The sequence below is a fragment of the Nothoprocta perdicaria genome, unplaced genomic scaffold, assembly GCF_003342845.1.
Source record: "Nothoprocta perdicaria isolate Ctin4 unplaced genomic scaffold, notPer1 scaffold_56, whole genome shotgun sequence".
Classification (NCBI taxonomy): domain Eukaryota; kingdom Metazoa; phylum Chordata; class Aves; order Tinamiformes; family Tinamidae; genus Nothoprocta; species Nothoprocta perdicaria.
Window position 1 is genome coordinate 2,594,259 of NW_020455821.1, and position 22,580 is coordinate 2,616,838.

General features: G+C 38.8%; 1 protein-coding gene across 6 annotated transcripts in view; it reads left to right on the top strand.

The window, feature by feature from the left end:
• Positions 1 to 21,936, top strand: part of MARK3 (microtubule affinity regulating kinase 3) — a 58,731-nt gene extending 36,795 nt beyond the window's left edge. For 2 of the 6 annotated variants that reach the window (XM_026048663.1, XM_026048667.1), the window contains 5 exons: positions 542 to 759; positions 5,688 to 5,791; positions 10,987 to 11,244; positions 13,562 to 13,588; positions 19,768 to 21,936. In XM_026048663.1, the coding sequence (XP_025904448.1) occupies positions 542 to 759; positions 5,688 to 5,791; positions 10,987 to 11,244; positions 13,562 to 13,588; positions 19,768 to 20,113 (953 nt within the window). In that variant the 3' untranslated portion in view covers positions 20,114 to 21,936. Of the gene's footprint in view, positions 1 to 541; positions 760 to 5,687; positions 5,792 to 10,986; positions 11,245 to 13,561; positions 13,589 to 17,946; positions 17,992 to 19,767 lie in introns of all 6 variants that reach the window. The other 4 variants (XM_026048662.1, XM_026048664.1, XM_026048665.1 and 1 more) reach the window with 2 other exon arrangements.
• Positions 21,937 to 22,580: the final 644 nt, after the last annotated feature.

Below are 22,580 nucleotides of genomic sequence, written 5' to 3' on the forward strand. Positions count from 1 at the left end.
GTTTTTTGTGGGGCTGGTTTTTTCTTGTTTGTTTATTTATTAGTTGTTTTTAAGATGACTCTTCAGATTTTTCATGCCAAGCCAAACCAGTGTTAAGTATTCAAACAGCTAAAGATTTTATTAAATTCATAGTATTTTCATTGAAATCAAACAGTATCATGGAAAAAAAATAAATGTAGTCTTATCCTTAGCAAAGTGAATAGAAGAGAGTTATTTATCTTTGAATCATGATATCAACAGCAGCCTTGAGAGTTGACCTGAATTTCAAATACCTTGCTTTTTTTTTTTTTTTTTCCCTCTCATTATAAAGGAGCAAACATGAAGAAATATTGTGAAAGTTTCTGCTTTTCACGATAGTTTTGCTGGCCTCCAAAATACACTTATTTTGATAGATACAAATAACCTTTTACTTCTGTGATCTCTAATGTTCACTATTTTGACTTTCATATATGTGAATACTTTTCCATTATAGGCAAATGTAACAACAGGACTTTCAGGAAGAAAAAAAATACATATTTTTTTTCATTTATTTGCTTTTCAGCTGGACCATCTATCCCCTCAGTAGTGGCATATCCCAAAAGAAGCCAGACTAGTACTACAGACAGTGACCTCAAAGAAGAAGCAATTCAGACAAGAAAATCTAGCAGTAGTGCTGTTGCAGGAAGAGGAATTCCACCAGCTAGCCCAATGCTTGGAAATGCCAGTAATCCAAATAAGGCTGATATTCCTGAGCRTAAGAAAAGTTCAGCTGTTCCTAGTGTAAGTAGAAATGATTTTTTTTTTATTGAAACCAAAAAACATATGTGGGTGGGGAGGAAGATGCTAAACCTGTGGCTTTTCAGTAGTTTTAGTTTTACTTTTCCTTTTGTTCATGAAGAGTAATCTTCTACTGTTACTGTTTTTTTCCTGTTTTTAGTCAACSACTCCACTTCTCTGCTGTAACTCATGATGTAGTTAATAGGTATTGGTAGGTATTTTAACAGCAATATTAGCTGTTAGTGAACAGACATCATTTGGATATAAAAATGCATTAAAAAACAAATAATGAAACTCAACTCAAAGGCCATCTCCTGAAACTCCATATGTATTATATATTTTCTCTGATACACCAACCCTTCTTCTGAGGCATTTTGTACAAAAGAATGAAATCCCCGTTCATATTATCCTGTCTTATAGATGTCTATGTCTGAGATGGTTCTGAATGTTGTTTAACACAGCTGTAAATGTCAAATAGTTTATTCCATGTTGTGGTTATCTAAAAAGTTTAGTTCTAAAAGCTATTAAAAGATATATCTTGATCTCTACTTAAAAGCACAGTGCTCAGCTTTTCTTGGTATGCCCACATTCCCCCTCCATCCGAGGCAGCGGCGGAGGGGGAAAGATCTATAACTAGTAAATTTACAGGATTAAGCAGTAAGCAATGTACTGAAASGGGGGAGGAAAACAAAAACCTTAAGTCTGGCTCTCACATATATTCTGCAGTCTCTTCCTCTGAGGCAAACATGGAAATCTGTTTTCCATTACAACTCTTTGAGCTCTTGTAACTTAACTTCTAAGACATTGAGATTTTGGACTGAAAGATTTCCTCCTTTTGAGAAGGAATTTCCTTGTCCCTTATTCCACGTCCAGGGGTCTTAGCTGGAGAATTTCATTGAAAGTGGGGAGAATTGAAAGCTGGAGAATTTCAGTCAAAATGGAATGCCTTGAGAACACAGCTCTAGTCAGCTGTCATTCCTGAATGTGAGCAGTAGCTCAACTTTGTAGAGGGTCCTTTTCTGGTTACCTGTTCCTTGCCCTTTCCTTCTTTTTCATCAGTCCTGATTGTTGTATTTTGTTCTTGTTTKGGTTTTCTTGCACATCAGTTTCTAGCTATCAAGTCCCCAAATGGTAGGCTAGTCGAATCRGTTTTGTAGGACAGTTTTGTAGGGTTTCACTCAATAATATCTAAAGCCTTTTCTAAGAACTTTGCATCCGAGGTGCAATGAGCTTTTTTTGTTGGTCTGTCCTACATCAGTGCCTTAAACTTTCTGATTCAGGGTGCTCATCTTTTTACAGAGCAGTGGCACAAGACAGTCAAAATGTAATCGGAAAGAGGCTTGTGATGCCGCTCAATTAATGAGTGATTAAAATAGTCTTCGTAATTATAGCTCTTCACGTCAGATTGCGCAGACTGTTTCCTGCTACAAATTAGCCTTTAACTTGCTGAGTGCTGGGGTGGGGAAGAGCATTGGCTTCTGACAGGATTCCTGGGCTTCTCCTGCCCTGGACTTGATTGGAGAATCTTGTTTCCTGTCTGGCATGCATCTAAAGAGAAAGGGTGTTGAAGTTACTGTGTTGTCCTGAAGCTCGAAAAAGCTCGAGGTGGGGAGATTTTTATCTTCTTTGAGCACTTAAGTCCCAAAATCAACAATAGCATGAGAAAATCACYGAGGAGACAGTGAAATATTATATTTGAACAATATATTAATTTGACAGATGAAGAAACAGTAGTAATTCGGGTCTTCATTGGAGATTGGTGTTTGCTTTTGAATTGTTAGGTCATTTAGCCAATTATATGCTACTTATGTAATTTAAAAAAAAATTACATTTACTGATATGCACATAAGGATAAGAGTTGTGCAGTTAGCCAGTCTGGTGTTGGTGTAGGGCTTACAAGTTGTATTTCTGAAGTTGATAGAGCTTTTAAAATCTTGCAGGCTAAATAGTTCTGTAAGCTGAACAAAATGTACATCAAAAGCCTCAGATTCATTAGGGAAATAGCAAATTAATAATGCAGGCCTGCTAGGGAGGATGCAGCATTAGCAGTAAYGAATAACTCCTCGTTTACTACGCACAGGCTTGGCGTTTTTCTTAATGTTTGTAATAAGGGCACCCCAGGGCCTTTAGTTACAGCTTTCAGAAAACTGGAAGGAGAGAGTAGGTAAGCTTGGAAAACCACTTAGCACCAAAAGGCATGCTATCGTTTTTAACTAAATATTTATTATTATAAAACAGAAGATGATTCCTTGATAGTTGTTCATCAGCCCTGGCCTCGGTGGAGTCTTATAGTGCAAAAACTCGTGTAAAGATTCACTGTTGGGTAGAGGAGGGCTCTGTATGACAGACTTTATACTGCAACTGGACATAGGCTCAAGTCTCAACCTTTGCACGTCCAATGTCAGCACTTCCCAAAAGGAAGAAGGCAGCTGATGCCACAAGGAGCTGCTGCTTGTCATCACCTCAGSGGGTAATTGTACCCTGTGATGCTCTTGACACTGGTCTTGGGCTTTCTGTGCTGTGCACATCTGCAGTCTAGTCCTCTCCAAATACTATTAGTCTGTACATTGGGGGAACAAAAATGTTGTAGCTGGAAAGCCTCCTAGATCAGTCATTAAAGGTTACACTGATACTGTAAAGGCCATAATTCCTCGGRATCTAGGAAGTATTATTGCTGAAGATGCCCTGTGAAAGCTTGAAATGCTTAGATCTCCTCTTGCAACCTCTGAAATCTGAGCCAAGCAAAAATAATGTATGCTGATCTTTCTTTGGATTGTTAAACAAGAGCCCCAAAAGAGCAAACTTTAGAATCCTTTGATTTCATATATGAATAACAAAAGTTAAAATGTCCACCTATGAACCTGAAAATACATTGTATATGAAGTTTGATCCAGGATGGGGAATAGTTTCTATCTTACATTTCCAGATGTGCAGCGTTACAGCACATTTCAATGCTTAGTAATGTAGACTATCACAAGAAGATATGTTCTAAGAGGGCAGGTGAAGAGAAAGAAACCATCCGTTATTGTCCATGTTTTTACCCMAAAAAAAAGAGTTTTCTGATAACTGGAGTGCTTAACTTGATAATCTCTTTGCTGTTGAGGAACATACAAAACAAAAACATACTGCATATAGCAATATGCGATACAAATAACGTACAAGGGAAGGAGCAGTGGTAAAGGAGGACTTCTGCTGATGCTTGGCCCATCCTAGCTCTCTAAGGAAGAACCAGTGAAGAATACTTGGCAACTGTTTGGACAATCACATATGTCTTATGATTTAATAGCTCTGCTAATCTAAAGTACTTTTCTGTACATTTTTTGTACAGAGGTTGCATGGTTTACTTTTTATGTTGTAGAAACAAGGTGGCTCCCTTATTAAACGTGCAGCTGGGGGTTTGCACTACCTGAGACTTGCTCGTGTTGCTTTATAGCCAATATTTTGCCCTAAGGCAGCAAGAGCTGTATGTGTATGAGAAGCAGCAGAGGGTTTTTGCTGGTTATTGAGAATACCCCACTTAACAGTTTTATTTCAGGTTCAGAATCAGAAAAAAAAAAGGTTTGGCTACTCTCTTTTTATGCTTGAACTACTTTTTCCTTGGTATCTTTTTTTATCCTTCTTCCCGTGATGCTCTGCTGTGACCAGTTAATGTGAAACTTCTTAATGCTTTTTTTGGTTAAAAACAAATCCGCTGAATTTCCCTTGTCTATCATAGCAGTAACTCTTCAAAGAGCTCCAAAAGGTTAGTTGAGCATGAAGTCCCCTGCCTGAATTTAGTGGCCATCCTACTCAACATGTGCTTATCCAGGTGCTGACCAATCTTTCCCTTGAGCTGGCCTCCAAGATTTCCCCAGCAGTGATGTTTAAAGTTAACAGCCTTCTTTGCTTCCTGCTTTGCCCCGTGATCCTTTTATTATTTTTTAAAGAAAAATCAAATGATTATTCCACTTTGTAGTCATATGCAATTTATTATGTTGTTTTCTTGGGGTGGGGAAAAGATATATGAAAGGCTTGCCAGCTTTTACTTCCTCTACAACCTGGGGGTGCATGTTTATCTGGACCACCGTGCTTTTTTCCTACAGTAAATTGCATCTAACAYTGTATAACTCTGTTATCTGTGAATTACCCAGCTTCTCAGTCGTTCCTGGAAAATTGACCGCCAACTTGGGCATATCTCCACCCTCTTTCTCTGTAAAGACAGAGGCAAAGTAATTCTATTTCTTTTCTCCCCTCTAAAGTTAAAGTAAGGTCTGTAGTTTAAGATCCCCTGGTTCTCTTGCCCTCAGTGTATTATGCTTGTATTTACATGTATATTTTAAAAAWTGTCTTATTAAGATTTTCTGCAGTTTGTCTTTTTAATTTGACTTATTCTTCCTTGTTTTTTAAAAATGTCTAGTCTTTTATAGYGTTTTAATACTAAGTCTGTTTCACCTCCCTACTGAATTTTACCACCTGTTTCTTAAGTATTTGCTTTTCCTATCTCATTTAAGGATATGATTTTATCTTAAAGGAAAATTCCACAATGTACAAATGGTGAAGTATTTCAGAAATAGGCTATAAAGAAATGTGGATGAATTATATAGATGCTTAGAATTTATAATCCAGAACATCAGTAATGAAAAAGTTTAAATCAGTTAGGGTTTTTAGGGTTTTGGGGGTTTTTTTTGAGCAATTGACAGAAAATATCCAGAGAACTTGTTTAAAGTTTTTTTTTTGTTTGTTTGTTTTGTTTTTTTTGTTTTTTCCTGGTTGCATAATTATTTAAAATACTGGAAGATGTTTATACATTGACTATATAACCTATTTAATTTCTGTAAGCTATAACTATGTAGAGCTAGCATGAAGTAAAACAAATTCTTCACCCTCTGTAGACTTTACCACAGTAAGGCCTTTTTTGTGCGGAGTAACATGCTTATGTCTTTTAATTGTAGAATAATACTGCCCCAGGAGCAATGACACGGCGCAACACATACGTTTGCAGTGAAAGAACCACCGCTGACAGGCATTCAGTGATACAAAATGGCAAGGAGAACAGGTAGATGAAATGTCTTAAGTTTTACGTTGCTTGTCTTCACATTTCCAAAAAGTTGTAACATCTAACTTTAAAAAGTATTATTCTAAAGCAGTTCCTTACGGAAGGTGAGTAAAAATCTCCAGGTCTTGAACACATGTAAGTATGTTTATTTTATATACTTAATTCACATAGTCTTTGTACTTAGATTCTAAAAGAAAGATCCTGATACTTGGTTAAGTATATTTCATACTTACACAGCTTCTATTTTTATCAGTGGCTAATGTCTTTGACCAAACAACATGTGCTTGCAGAAGAGAGGGTTTTTTTCACATCAAACTACAAAGTCCATCTCTCTTTGGCCAGTGTGTGTTTATATTTTAGTCTAAATTGTGCTTGCAGCTGTGATTACTTGGAATAGCTCTTTTCTACAAAATCTCAGAAATTCAGAAGGCYGTTACCTTCAATACTGATATCCTTGTAGTCTCATTGCTTCCCARTATTTGCAGAATTTGTCTTGGAAGGGGAAAGTATTGATACCTATTCCCTCCATATTCTGAGGGGAAAAATGGAGTAAAAGAAATAAACTGTGGGTTTCCTCTTACTTTACTGGAAGGCTGGAGCATGCCGTGGGAAAGGAGGTGTCTAGTTCATATATTGGTACTGCAGCCATGACGCTAATGCCATCCTTTCCTGTGTACTGAGGCTGTAAGAGAGCTGTAGAAAATAAATATATTGGTAAATGTAGTCATTAGCTGTAGAGTGACACTTACRAAGAATGCCATCAAATGTCCTGGCTGGCTGAAGAGATAGAAGTTCTAGACAAGGTACCCTTTACTGTTCTCCACACAATTTTACTAGCCTCCAAAATTATTTGTAGATATTCTTTGGATGCCAGTCAAAAGCCTTTAATAAAAAAAAGTTGTTGCTTATTGCTTGGAGAGAGCCCGGAAACATCGTACTTGCAATAAAAATGCTTAAACTGACAGTAATGTGCAGTTTTRCTTTTATTCTTCCCAGTTTTTCCATATGCCTTCCCAGTTTAGGATTTGCAGTAGAAGTTGGAAAGATGATACTTTATTCGTGTAGTCCCCCCAAAAAAGCTCCTTGTAGCTTTATTTCTTCCTAAAAATCCCTCCTCAGCTCTGAAGCTTATAGAGAGGAGAAATTAAGTCATGATGCCGAATGGAAAACCTGTTCGGCCCTTGTCTGGYCCTTGAAACCTAAGGTAAAGGACATGATTTTGACCCTATCTCTTCCTCCTAGCTTTTTACAAACTGAAAGTGATTAAGGAAACAGTGCAGTGTAAGTTTGGAGAGTGCCCAAAGCCTAGCTAGCCTGGGGGACCTGCAGTCGACTGTCTTGTGAAGTGCAGCACAGCTCCTTGGTACTGTGTCTTGCTGCGTCTGTCTCTGATTAGTCCTCGTTAATGTTACCAGGTTGCTTTGGGTTGAAGTTCGCCGTTGTTTCTTTGTGTTGATGTGTTAATGGCTTTTATTCTGTCCAAACTCACTTTGAATCTTTTTGTCCTAAATAGTTTTGATCACATTTAACTACCTAATTCCTTGTTTTGCTACTAGTRTTCTGTTTTGTCCTTAAACTAATGTCTTTGCAATGTTGTCCGCTGTTTCTATGTTATGTTTTGTGAGTTATTAAATATTAATTATATGAATCTCAAGGTTTCCTAGTATCCTCTTAATTCAGGAGTAACTTCATGCTAAGCAGTTCTCTTTGGAGTTTTTTTTCCCCTCAGCCTTGACTTTCTYAACAAACTGCCATCTTTCCAGTTCATCATGAATCATTTTTACGATTAAAGCTGATGTTCTTTAGTACTTGGTAACTATACTAATTGTACTTTATTTACAAAGGTGGTTATTCCTATGTAATTTATCGTTAATTGTCAGTAATGCTGACCTGTTTTGTGTGTTCCCATTTTCCTCTCCCCTCGTTCAATGCACACCCTCCCCTGCAAAGAAGAGTGGTATCAAAATATCATCCTGCACCAAACTGTTTATCAGGCAAACTTTAGCCCTGCTTGCCCTTTGAAATGTCTGAATATTTATATTTTGCATTTAGAAGAAAATTGTTGTAGCTTTTATCATGTGTTTTTTGCTTACTGCTTTCTTTGCCGTAGAGGATTAAAACAGGGTAAGAGGAGACCCCGTTGCTAATAGTTGGTTTTATAGTAGGAGGCTTCTCATTTTCAAAAATGAATCAACCCTAAACTGCACGTTCATTTTGGTACAGTTTCAGAATTACTGTAGAGGTTAACAGAGCCAAATCTGAATATCCTTTTTTTTTGCTGTAACTGGGCCAAAATCTATTCTTTCTATAAAGGAATCTTCTTGTTTTTGTTTTTATCTTCCACACTTAATTATGGGAAGACCATATTCCTGAAGGTATGGAAACTTTTATAAGTTGAGTATTCTGTCAGTAGAGTTGGTGTTCAAGAAAAGACCCCATGACAGAATGGTAGAAGCAGAGGGATTTTACAGCTATTTTTGCACATTGTGTGACTGACACGGGCGTTGTGCTGGGGATGACTCTGGCTTTCCKCCAAAGCCTTAGCATTAATTAATGCACTTGGGAACTTGTGAAGCACTCTTCATAATGATAGGCAATTGCATTAAATCATTTGCAACATAAGTGATGTACAGCCGCCTCAGATTTTAATAAGCCTCAGCAGTGATTGAATTTTARCTCACTGTGTGTCCCAAGGCTAGTAATCCAAAGCTCGTTTCTAGCTAAAATGGTTCAGTATGTGCTATGGTACCCTGTTGATAACTTTTCATTATCACGTATTTGGAGGTAGATGATTAAGGTACCTGGAATAAGGCTAAATAAAACTTGGGGCTAACAAATTGTTAGCTAGAGCTATAAAGTGCTCGAGTGGCCAGTGACTAGTTACTTTGAGATCACRTTAGAGGTAGTACCTTGAGTCAAATTTGAATTTTCATTTCCTTACAATTTCTTAATACCCTGATATAATTCAAAAACTGGGCCATACTGCGGACTCGGTCTACTAAAACAGCAGCAACAGTAGTTGGCTTTCTACTAGATTCACCAGTGCTGAAGAGATGACTGCATGACTCCGATGAAGCATTTTTCCATTTAAAGTTYTCAGAATCTACAGCAGTTAGATTTTCTTCGCTCTTCTAGCTGGAAGTTTTGGTGTCTGAGCTCCGAAGTGTTTTCCATTAGTGCTTAAAAAACTGAGCCCAAGGCCCCAGCAGGCTGGTACTTGTAGCTGGACTGTCAGTCTCCACTTTTTGAGGTCTTCCCGGAATGAAATGAGGCTTGAGGTCCAGTTTGAGCAGCCCCAGACAGAGTAACTTGGAAATGAACACGCAGTGTCATGATGCTGTCGCTGACCACCTAACCTTGAGCAATATTTCTGAATTACTACTGACTTACTTTTACAGTAGGCATAAGAGATATGGATGTATGGCCCTAAGGGCCAGGTGTATCTGATCACTAGATAATGTGATAATGTGGCAAAGTGTATTTTGATTCTTAGAAGAAATGCTTTTCATGCTCCTGTTTTAGTGTGTTACAGAGCTGGCAGCCTGCTAGCCATTCTGCTAGACAGGGCTGTAGAGCTTATTTCAAAGCCTGCAAGTCAGCTTGGAGAATTCATTGCCAAAAGTATAAGATACTCATCAACACTTGCATCTTGTCCTTTGAAGGTCACCAAACATTGCTTGCTGCCTTCTATATCCACTTGCTTTCCTCAGCCCTTGTAGCATTTAGGCTGACTAGTGACAGGAGGGAGAGTTTGGTTTTTTTCTTTCTTTTTGTTTTTTTCCCCTCTTTTTTTTTTTTCCTTTTGGTACCTCTCTGAATATTATGACGCCTTTGGGCTCTGTTGTGCCTGTAAAGTCCCCGAGTAATTAGAGGTAGATCAAGATTTAAACGCTTGTCCAGCTTGCATTGATTTCTTTAAACGTCRATAGTTTCTGGCAGGAAACAGCAGTAATGGAGCCATCATCAGTCTTTTGGAAAGTGCACTTGGTGTTTAGGATTTTGCTTGTTTTTTTTGTACTAAGACCAATACAAATTGCATCAGTGCTCTAAATTAATGCTTTGGCACCGATCACGAAGAATTCGGTTCCGAGTTTCTTGTACAGGAGGGAATTGCCCCGAGCTACGAATTAGCCTTCATAGCGGGCGAGGGCTGTAATGAGGATGCCTTTTTCAGGACAGCTCCCACCACGTACACAAGAGAGCTGTGAGAGTTCATGTGCTCTTTGACAACAACAGAAGGAAAACTTTGCTTCTTTGCCACGCAGTAGTTTCTTGCTGCTCCATCACGCTCTTCTTTCTGCCTCTGCCTGAACCCACCCCCGCAGCCTGACAGAAATGCTGGCTAACGCAGCCAGCCCCGCTGCCTCCTCCGCTSTTCGGCTGCGGCATCGCAAGTCCATGTCCATGTCGGCCTCTGTGCACACGAAGATCACCTTGCCTCCAGTAGACAATGATGCAGATAACGTCAGGCCTATGTAAGAACTGAAATCCTCGTGGCACTAACTTCCCCCCGCCGCCGCTTTACTTCGTGCTGTGGCATCTCTAGGCCTAGGCCCTTCTAGTGCATATTGCCCACAAGGTCTGTGTTTCCTCATTGCTGGTCTTGTTTCTGTGTCTTGTGGCATGTCAGGCTGTCTGTGAGCTAATCCTGCAAGAAGGAACATTATTATTATTGTTATTGTTATTATTATTATTAGGCTAGTAGTATTGGACATTCCCTGTTGTCAAAGTGAGACTTTAATCTGTGCATCCCAAAGGACTTGACTTGTTGAAATGGTTTGCCTGCAGAGTGTTTTGTGTAGGATATTTTCAAATTATCAAGGTTTCCAAAGATCCATGGAGTGAGGAATGGGGAGGGATGTTAAAGTTGCTTCTCTTTTTGTGAAAGAAAATTGCAGTCAATCCTCCTTGCTTCCCAGGGAAACTTGCATATACGTAGTTTGTCTGGTATTTCCAGGATGCTCATGTTGTATTTTCCTGCCTGCATAGGTTTCTGTTTAGGCAGCTATTTAATCCTAACCTCTTAGGAACTTGTATCCCATATGATGTTGTAATAATGTTGATATTTCCTAGCCTGGCCTGTATCCAGGTCTCCGCTTACGCCTTACTGTAGCGCGTAGTGTTTTGTGCTTCCTGCAGCGCCCTCGTGCCTCGTGTCAAGCCGTTCTAGCGTTGTTCTCTGTTTTCTGCTCTAGCACTATTCCCGATCAGAGAACTCCTGTTGCTTCAACTCACAGCATTAGCAGCGCAACCACACCTGACCGTATTCGTTTCCCCAGAGGAACGGCTAGTCGGAGCACTTTCCACGGGCAGCTCCGGGAGCGACGCACCGCTACCTACAACGGGCCGCCTGCCTCCCCGAGCCTGTCCCACGAGGCAACGCCGCTCTCGCAGACCCGCACCAGGGGCTCCACTAATCTCTTTAGCAAACTGACGTCCAAGCTAACGAGAAGGTAAGCCTCCCAGAACGGCCACGTGTGTACTGCAGCGCAGCGTTTGCTTTTTGTCGGGTGGTGGAAGTGCCTAGTGGTTTGTTGCTTGGGTTTTGTCCGTGTTCGCTGCTCTGTCTTAACCATTTCTGCGTCTTAGTGTGTTGAAATGTTGTGTGAAATGGGTTTTTCGTGGATCTTTTTCATTAGAGAAAGCCCTTTGTTTTTAGCAGTTGAGTCAAATGGGATTCAATTGGACACAGAGCAGCTTGGTCTGGGCTGCTCCTTCCAGGATCATAATCCTCATGCCTGGAGCCCTCATGCTGCAGATAAAACCTGGCTCCAGTGGAGCTGTGCAGTCTTGACTGCCCCCTTGGAGGATACAGAGACTGGGACCCCTGCCTTGATGTTTAATGCCGTGTCAAAAGCTCAGGCTGTGGTTCCACAGACACTTCAGATTATTGATGTTTCTAAAATACTTCTTTCTTCCCCTCTTCCAGGCAGCACACAAATAGAAATACCACAGGATGGAAGGGTAGGGGCAGAAAACTGCCATTCCTTTTGGTAGGAGAACAAGCATAGAGCAAACAAGTCTTAAACCAGTGGCAGTTTCAGGACTAACCTTTCAGTCTAGGCAGCAGTTTGCTTGAGCCCCGAAAAACTTGCTTCTGTTTTGGTACTGAGCTCATGCACAGATTGTATTTTTGGTGTGAAGTATGGCTTAACCAAAGTCCACCTTAAGCAGGAACTTGTCCCAGCACTGATGTTTGGGTGTTTTTTGTTTTGTTCTTATGCGGATGGGACTCAAATTATACACAGATTCAAAATTAAAACAGTTTCTGCAGACCCTAAATTTAACAAGCATGCTTTCCCTATATATTTAAAACTTGTGCAGCCATATACCACATACACCAGATGACTCTACCTGCAACTTTTGTTTGCAGACGTGAAGGGTTTTTTTTCCTTTTATGTCTGTGGCTTGTGATAATTTTTACGCTTTTGTACCCTTATCATAAGAAATTTTTTGAATTAAGGTCTCTGCCTGCTTGTATTTGTTTTGGGCTCATATCATATGCACATCAAGCCACTTTCTTCTGTCCTTTCAATGACTGTACGTGTGTGCACGTGCTCACTCTCTCAGCACCATCTTTATAGTGTGCCCTTTCTACAAAATAATATTAAGCCAAACTCGATTCCTTTACAACTGGCTGACTTCACTATAAGAAACGAATTTCCTTTAAAATGTAAAGCTTGTTTCTCTGAAAAATTGAAACATGACAGTCTTGTCTTTGGTAAATATTTTACCCTGCCAGCTAACCTCTTCTCTGGGAAATACTGTGCAACACCAAGTTCCAAGTCTTTTTTAAGAGAGAAAAGATTAATTTTGTGAATAATTAGGGCATCTGCCTTTTGTTAAATGAAAAGTCTTAATCATACACATCCTTTTGGCACATGATTCTGTACTCTTGTTTGTAGAACCCTTAATTTTCCATCTGACATGCCAAACGTGGACACTCACATTATGAACACGCAGGCTCATTAGGAGCACTCAGACTCCTGTCACTGGCTTTGAGCCTCAACTTTTTCAGCATGGTGTGGTTTTCCTTAAACTCTTCCCTATAGTTTTAACAATAGTTTAAATTCTCTCTGAACTCGATTAAGTAACACACACTTTTGTAGCAAAGTAGCAGCTACAGATGACTAAGTTTAAGTTTGGAAGACCCCTTGGGCCTGGGGCTTTGTTTTATGCTAGATGTCATATATCCTCCTAGAAGGCAGGCAGATCCATCCTAGGGCACATTCTCTTTTTAAGGAACAAATCAAAAACCTCCCAATTTATTCAAGCTTTCTCTAAAGAGGAGCAGCATTGTTTCGATTTTTAACCATAGTTTGGTGGTTACAGCTTCAGCCACTGAATTAATTTAGGTATTTAAGGGTATTATAAGATGTTATAAAAGGAAATAACATAACTCAGAAAATATATAAGATCTTATAGTAGTAGGACTACTTATTATTGCTTTCTATTTGAACTACATGCAGAAAATCCAAACRTTTAGGTGACCTTACACATGATAGGTTTTAAAGGATTTTGAAACCAGTAAGTGTTTTAATCCATAATAACTACTGGTGGCTCATTTCCCAGAAGAAAGGTAACAGTGACATTAAAAGAGTTTGGCTCTTCAGACCTTAAATCATCTGCCTAATTTCAGAATGTATTGAAGTGTCATTTCTTTGTGCATTTTAAATGAGATCCTTTTGCATGTTTCACTCTTAATGGATTTTTCAAATTATTTTGTACGAATTTTTTTGTTAATTATTATTTTGGCTTAATTTCTTTTAGAAACATGTCATTCAGGTTTATCAAAAGGTAGGATTTTTTTATATTTAAAAAACAAAAAAGTGGCTCCTGCAATTAACAACAGATTTGGCTTTCTAGCCTTGTTTTCTAAAAACTAAACTTTCTGCTGACAACTAAATACTTCCTTTTGTGAAAGGAAAGCATAGCAATAAATCCATTAACTTTTGATTATACTTAAGAATCTGTGGCACCTGTATAACAAGATGCTAAGCATGCCTTGTGAATTCTTCTTTCTTTGATAGAGTTGGTAGTACCAAAGTAATTCTGCTCTTTTGTACTAATACACTTAGCATGCTTATGTTTGAAGAATGAGGTGTTTGATAACAATGATGAAAAATATAACATAAGGTTACAAGCAAATGAAGGTAAGTGATGCTAAGTTTACATTTTTTTCCCTCTTCTGTTTTATGAAGCTTTATAACAAAACATTTTGAAGTGGTGTCTACAGTTGGATACAGTAGACAGCGCTTTTATGCCTAACAGCTCGTTTGGATTTGGAAGTTTGAATGAGGGTCACATGACAGTGTATCTATGTTTAAAAAACAAACAAAAAAGCAAGTATTTGTTGAAGTGAATGCAACTGAAGTGCAAACAGAGCACTTCCATTCCCCAAATGTGTAATATTTATGGAAATATACTAATGGGAAGAAAACTGATCCAAGTCTGATTCACATTTCAAGCCCAGAAGATCAAACTTACTCTGCCTATTGAGGAGTGAATCAAACTGCCATTTATCTTGTTAGTCCATGATTAATTATAAAAGGTCGTTACACAATTTTTATCCACGAGTAAATTTTTCCATAACATCTTGTAATATTCTTTCAAATTGTCATATCGTGGAGCTTCCTGAATGATGGTACTTTCAGTTTTCAGCTACGGATCAAAAATGATGAGACGAGACCAAAAAGCATATACATCAGATTTAGCTTTCAAAGCCCAAGGCTACGTGTGTGACTATAGTACAAACTTTCTCAGATAATTCCAAGGCAATATATAGGTTAGGGGGACCTGAGATGTGTGAACAGACCGTTAAACGTGGGTTTATTCTGAAAACCCAGTCGTTAGGYTTCTTCTCCTTATTAAATTGGAGTGCCCTTTTAAACTGAAAGGTTGTTGTTCAGCTTTGAGATTTAGCAAGAGGTAATTTATATGCCTTTCTGAATAAGGGATTTGCATAGTGTTATGTTACTACACAGGACCAGACCATGCCTTTTGGTTTCTACTTCAAGTGTGCATGGTATCCCCCCCCTTACCTGACCCTCTACATAGGTATAAAATTAAATTRAAGATGTTTTTTTCTGACAGTTTCTTCTCACTTTGTACACTGGATTTTAAACTCTTTTGATCCTGTAAGAACAGCTCTTGCTCAATACCATGAATGTATAATATTGCAAGGTCATTTTGGGGAGCTGAGCAAAAAGAGATGATCGGTCACTCCTTTTTAAACTACTTAATCCTAATACTGTGCCTGGTACCCGAAGGTATGAGATCTGTCTTGTGTACCTTGCGCTGTCCTTTCCAACTTGCATATTGTGGAACACTAATTTCATTTCATGTTTTGGTTAGCGAGTATAACTTTTGATGTTCTGGGTTTTATTGCATCACCTTTTTCATTTCAGTAAATTAATCTTATTTTAGTGTCTTGCCGATCCCTTTTTTTGTTTCTATTCCAGTCCTGGAATATTTTTTCAGATAGTTTTCTTTGTGTTACACTGTTTTTGYTTTTAACACTGAGTGTACAAAGATGTAAAGAACAGGAAACAGAAAATAACTTAGGACACATATATAGAAACATTGCTTATACTTTTGAAAGCTATTCAGAAATCATGTGGCAAAAAATTAAAGGGGATACTGAATAGATATTGCATGACAAATAAGAACTTTTCTATCTGTTTGTTTCGTTCTTAAGACTGAGCAGTGTCTTGTCCATTTAATTTATGCAAGAAAAGGCATAAAATTCAGAACATAARCCAGTAACTTGCAGTTCCTGCAGAAGTGGAGACTCTCAGAATTTAAGAGGCCGAAGGGCTATATGTGACTTGCAGACYTACCAGAACAATACTGGCAGTGGAGTGAGTTGCTGTTCTGAGAGTGCTCATGCTGTTTTGCAGAACAAACCATAGCTAGTCCTTTCATGAAGAAAGGAATATCTAGAGAGACCAGGACAGCTCTCCAGCCCTTGGTTTGATGCCTTATATTTGAGGCTGCATGTTTCCCAACAGACTTTCAGTGTTAGATGAATGGCACGCTGACTAATGTAAAACGTTTTCAGAGAGACTTGCATGAAACCATGTTTATTATTTCAAGATAGCAGGTATCTTATAAACAATGAACTTTCTCAGATTTACACTATGATTTTCTAAGAAATTGAGCAGTGCCATTAAATTTCTGCATCATTAGAGAGGTTTTTATTCCAGTATTTTCTGGACAGTAACACTAACACTATTTCCTGGGAAGAGTTGTTGCACTCTAGTTTCCAGGACCTTTGGCAAGTTAAAAGAAAGTGGAAGTTATCTGTAAATGCTCTTAAAGATGCCTTCTTCCACTTTGTAGGAACACAGTAAACTCTTTAAACCTCAAGTGCTTTAATTTGAAGCAGTATCTTCAAGCTTGATTGCATGCCTTGCCTGATAAAATAATGGATCATTTGGATGGATTTTTTGGAAGGTGTGGATTTGCTCAACTACTTCTAGTAATGGTTCATTCCCCTTCAATTCACTCTTCCAGAATTGTCCTAAGGGGCAARCTCATGAATTGTGTGCTCAGTCCTTAAGTCTTTTTCACTCTTTCCTGATGCACAGTCCAGTGGAATAGCATGTGGTCTTCCTGTGCCTCCTAAAACGATCTTCAGGGCTGTCAGTATTTTAAACTCTTGACACTGACACTATAAATCTGAGGTAAACTATTAGTTGAAGTAAGTTACTTAGGAATGGTTACAGTCTTAAGTAAGTTCTCCTGCATTACTCATGGAAAAAGTTGGAATTTTCCAATATTGATGGTTTTGTTTTAAGAAGATCACATGTTAAACTTGTGTGTAAAATACTGGTCTGATGAAAATGACTAATCTTAAAAACACACTTGGAAGTGCTAGAATTAGTTAAGGATTTGTCAATATTTTTTTACTACTTCTAATTAATAGAGTTTGGGCCAAACTCTTCTTGGTGGTGGCCAGTGACAAGAGGTAATAGGTACAAAAGCACAGGCAATAGGTATTAAAGCACAGGCAATTCCATCTCCATGTGAGRAAGAGCTTCTTTCCTGTGAGGGTGACAGAGGCTCCTTCCTTCCAGTATTCTTTAAATATCTGTTCCATTGTGACCATGACTATACAAACACAGTGAGAATAAAAACTCTTTAGATTGATTTTATAAGCATGTTTCCTCGCTGTAGCCCATCAAAGGGAAGATAATGAGAAAACAAARTCATGTAACACGACACAATGCACTGAGGAATAACCTTGCTGTCTTACATTATTACTAGATGGATGATGAGCAAATTGTTTTATTTTAGTGTGTTTGATTTGCATTCTATTTCATTTTATATAGTGAAGCCATATACTAACTTGCGGTAGTACTAGCTTGCAGACAGCTAAGTCTTGGAAAACTGTCTACTCTACAAGCAGAATTAACACAGATGTAGAAGATTTCCTGTGTAATTACAGGAAAGTAAAGGGAGATGATCTCCCCCCACCCATATTTTTACAGATTCTTGGGCATTTCACATATGGTAGAAATCAGCAGTATAAGGCTGTGCAAGAAGATAGAAAGTTAAGCTTACTCTTGGATGTGGAAGATGCATCAATGTTGGATCTAACAGGATGGAGTAGCTGCTGTTTAAGAAATCTTGAATTTGCCTATACACTCTGTTAAAATGTTTGTGTCTTTTTTTTTAAGTAGTTTGGTATCATTTAAATATTTCCTATTTCAGTTTTGACATGTGTGAACACACACCAGGTGCCCAGATCTGCTCAGAAATATTTTTTTTCAAATGTCCTTATTCTGAAATAAAGCTTTTTATTACAATTAGTCTAAATATTGTTAGGAGATATTTAGTAGATTTTGCTATTTTAATTTAACATGTCTCTTTTACGAATTCAGCTTAATGCGGTAGTATAGATAAACATACAAAATAAAAAAAACAAGTCTTTCAAAAATCTGTACTTCATAGACCCGCTGGGCTTGGCAAGTTGCTATATTCTGAATTTGTTATCAGCTAGAAAGTTCATTACATCTTTGTGGCTTTGTGTTCTAACACAACTTTGGTAGGATTGCAATAGCTTTTGGCAACGATTTGGCTATTTTATATTGTAGTGTAAGATTTGTCTTCTCTTTCCTGCTTCCTTTTGCTTCTGCTTTCTTTTCAATGAGGCTCCCGACTGAATATGAGAGGAACGGGAGATATGAGGGCTCAAGGTGAGGGTAAAATTTTTGTTTAAAATGTTGTGTAGGTGAGTTTGATCCTTTCTTCTCTTGATCATGTGGCAGAGTGGCTTCAGGCGGCAGCTTTTGTTTCCTTTAAAGCTTTGAAACTAAACAAAGAAGCATTTCTGTCTGCAAAACAGCTATTGAAGTCTTGACTGACTTGGTTCTAAACTTTTGTCTTTCCTGTTACCTTTTCCCTTGTGTGTTTTTTTGCGTTTTCGTAGTGATAACTTGCTGTTGTCGTGTAGCCCTGCAGGCAAGCAGTCCCTAGAGACACTGCATATCTGTGGGATAACCCCCGAAGGCCGTTAAGATATAATCTCACCTCCAAAATTTTGCATAATTAAGTGGTATTATTTATATTGAATTTCAAAAATCTGCATACCAAAAAAGAAAACTTCTCAAATTTTACTGACTTTCCAAGTGTTTTCAAGCAGATGAAGCTTTCTAAACTAAAACATGCATTGAATAAAAGCAGTTGCTCTCCCCTCAACCTGTCAGTTCTTACAGTCTTCTTTAATTCAAATCTTGAAGTTTAAAAACAAAAAAACCCACCTTTTTGTGTGCAGGTATTTTTAACTTCTGGCAAACTGTATAGCTGGAGTTGAACACACAATCCTATGACTTAGTCATAGGATTTCATACCAAAGGTCTTCTCTAATAGCATATAGATTTATGCAATAGATTGTCTTTGAGATGAATTTACTTAGCTTTCTAACCTTACTATCACTTTCAATGTATTTTTTACTGTAATTGCTTCCTTAATGGGGGTAGAAGGAAAGTGTTGTGTAATGAGAAATTGATTGTCACATGGTTTAAAGGGAAGTTTAATATCTCTAGATTAAGTTATGAACTTTAACATGAGATTTATGTAACCTGACTGCAGCCATATAATGTAGGTTCCAAAAAAAAAAATTAAAGTGCAGTGGTTACTATGCCTGCTGACCTTGGGACAAGTAAATTTGAAGAGGCATCTGTGTCTGGCCAGTGTTCAGATATGTCCCTAAAAACACGTCAGATTGTTTTCTTTACCTGAGGTCCAAATGTAGCTCTTCACTCCTTAGTTATGTGACCACTAATTGAAGTGGAAGAATTATGRTTCTACCAGAATTCTGGATATTTCCTGCTAGAAATGTCTGGAGATTTCTTTCCACTTTCATATATAACCTTAGTTTTCCCTACAGAAGGAAAAGATCTACAATTGAAGTGTTGTAGAAGACTGCGAGCTTGGGGAATGCAACCTCATCATTCTGTGCTTCTGTCTCTGCAAGCTGCAGCAGTAAATGTTAACCCTCCTAGATTCTTTGCTCGTGACTTTGTTGAGAWGCCTGATGATGACCATCAGCTCTGGATTTTGACCTGCAGGGCACTTAGTGTAACTCGTAAGAGCAAAAAACGTCACTGCTTTCCCTGCATCACCCCAGTCTGCCTGGCCCCACAGAGGCCCTGGAGCAGAACTTGGCTTCAAGTTGCACCATAGATGATAGGCCTTTTTTTATTAGTATTTTAACCTCAGCGAGGTAGTTTCTSTCACGCTCCTCCTTCCAGTGGTTCTGCCCCTCACCCTGCCCTCTGTTTCAGCCCAAAAGCTTCTGCTGTGTCTCTGCCCCGCGCCCGCGCAGCACCTGGGCGCGGGGCCCTGCTCGCGGCCGAGCCTCCGGCTGCCGCCGCAGGGCGAGCAGCGCGCCCCGAACCCTCGTGGGCTTCACTAACCCGGCCCTCGGAGCCGCTGCCCGCCCTGCTCACTGATCAATTGCTCTCTTTCAGCCGCAACGTAGCTGTGGATCAGAAGGACGAGAACAAGGAAGCCAAGCCCCGTTCGCTGCGCTTTACCTGGAGCATGAAAACCACCAGCTCCATGGATCCCAACGACATGATGAGGGAAATACGGAAGGTCCTGGATGCCAATAACTGTGACTATGAACAAAGAGAGCGTTTCTTGCTTTTCTGTGTCCATGGAGATGGGCACGCGGAAAACCTTGTACAGTGGGAGATGGAGGTGTGTAAACTGCCAAGACTGTCCCTGAACGGCGTCCGCTTTAAGCGGATATCGGGAACATCCATAGCTTTTAAAAACATTGCTTCCAAAATTGCCAATGAGTTAAAGCTGTAACAAGAGAAATAGTTAAGTTGTAAATTAGTTAGCAATTTCAAGTGTTTTTGAGAATTCCAATGGAAATGTATAGAATAACATTTAGGCAATAACTTCTGCATCCTTCTGAATAGTGATATTAAAAAAAAAAAAAAAGATAAAAAGCTGCTGAGCTGGGAGGGAGAGTTGGACTTTTTTTTATAAGTGCACTACAGCATTAAAGTTGCCTACTATGTAAAATATTACCCCTTCTGCTTTATTTCCATTGCTCCTAAGTCTTTGACAACAAATTGAAACACAGAATATATTCATTTAAATATGCCTCCTGTTTGTGTGGACGTGTGAATGTACAGTATGTGTGTATAATATATAAAGAATTATATGTAAACAATTCATTTACAACATCGAGCTGTACCAGTACCTCTTTTTGGGCTAATTTTGGTGCTAAAAATTGAAGTGGCCAAGGAGGAAACACTTGAGTTAATATTTAAAATAACTGAAGAGATAGCAAGTAAATGCAGGTTTACAGTTCACTGCTGTGTTAAGAGAAAAGAAAAAAAAAAAGTGTGTGAAGGGTTTGGATTTACGGTTGTGAACATTATTAGTCCTGTTTTCTAAGTAGATCTCATGAGATTATTAAAAATTCACTTTTACTGAGTAAGTCTTGCATTATATTTTGCCCACCTATTTATTATCTAAATCTGAATCACATTTTTAAAATGTAGTTGATTTGTGCATTAAAATTTGGGTAAATGCTTCCATTCTTTTGCTTCTGCTAAACTACCAAGATTGCATCTTGTCCTTTTGGCTTACGAGTAGTGATTGCAGCTGAGGACACTTTTGTGTTTCCCCACGATTCCTCCCCACGTTAGTGCAGTCTGACAGCATGTGCTGACTGCTGTGACCAGTGGCTTTTCCTCTCGGACCAAATTCTCCGTGATAGGCTAGGTTGAAGTGATACAAAGGACAAAAGGACTCTCAAATACTGACCGTTCGTTGTGACTCAGTGTCCAAGGTGATGCTCTTCCAGAGTATTGCCGGGAGCACGGCTCTGCTTCCCCTTGGATGCTGGGTGTGTGCACTGCTGAAACCCTAGAGTGGGGATTAAATTGGCTACTGATCACTTCTGGTATAACATCCAACTTRTTAAACTACCACTGTGGGCGGCAGCAGCAGTTAGAACTTTCCTTGCAGCTCTCTTTCAGCTTGGCTTTGGATATTTTGCTTTTGGTGGCTTTATGCCAGTTGTGTCTCTAGCTCCTGCTGAGGAGGGAGTCCGTCGTGGCTCGTAGCTCACGGTGTGGAAACCTGTCCCTGCTGAACGCCCTGGTGGCCAACTAGACTTCTCCAGGACACCAAGCTACCGCCAGGTAGTTCCCATTTTCTAACCATCACTGTGCTCAGCTGGGTTTGGTCCTGCAAACTAGAATCAAGAGGTTTCTTCATGTGTTGTTTCCTACTGATACTCACTTTATTTCGGCAAGGACTTTTGTAGATAATACCTGCATTATCTACTTGACTTTCTGTATTAATCAGTGTCTTATGGCTATATTTCAGTGAAGCACTTAAGCATGTAGTGAACATGTGCTTTAAACTGGAGCCTAAATTTGCATTTAAAATTTGCAGTGAGTTGATAGTTCTTCATAGCACACAGTTCTGGTTTGACCCGAGGTGCAGATGCAAAATCCTTAGCATTTTGCAAGTTACTTTTTTTGTGATCTGTAGCCTGTGAAGACAGCAGACTTTCCCCTCTTTCCCTAAGCATTGATATTGATTATGGTAGTTAAAGGGTAATAGTCATAGTTGTTAAATGTAGTAGATATTCCTGAATTTGCATTTTATTCTCTGTATATTCTGTATCATGCCATGGCTTCAGGAGCTGCTGGGGTTTGGTTGGCTTTCGGTGCTCTGCCTGTGCCTGTGCCGCTCAGCATTTTTATTTTTCCATGAAAAATCCATTTTGTAAAAGCAATAAGACATTTCAGGGCAGTCATTGCACTTCTCAGGTGGATAGTCACCTATCCTTTCACTTCCTGACATTTTAAGCACTCCTCCAGATGTATTTTTTTCACCCAGCAGTGCACTTCGTTGTCTGAACTGAAAGTGTTCTGATAAATGATGTAAATCTGTATTCAATGGAAGTTCCGAAAGGTTTCATATTAAATGTTTTCTGAAATAACTCTATTCCTACTTCACCTGTTAAGTATGTAATTGTTTCCAAAAAGTGCAGCAGTATCATRCTTTGGATATTTAAAGTTTGTACGTAAGTATTTTTCTTAAAGTGTTTTCAAAAAGGTTCTTTTTAGAGTAAATCTGTATTTGAGGTATTAAAAAGAATGACTTACTGCAATCAGAAACAGATATTTCAACAGCTTCCTTCCCAAATGCCATACAAAACTACCAAGGGGCAAGAATATGCCCATGTTTCTTTATCATAATACACACTAATTGTGCAAGCTTCTTGGAATTCTCTGGAAGGAAAATATTT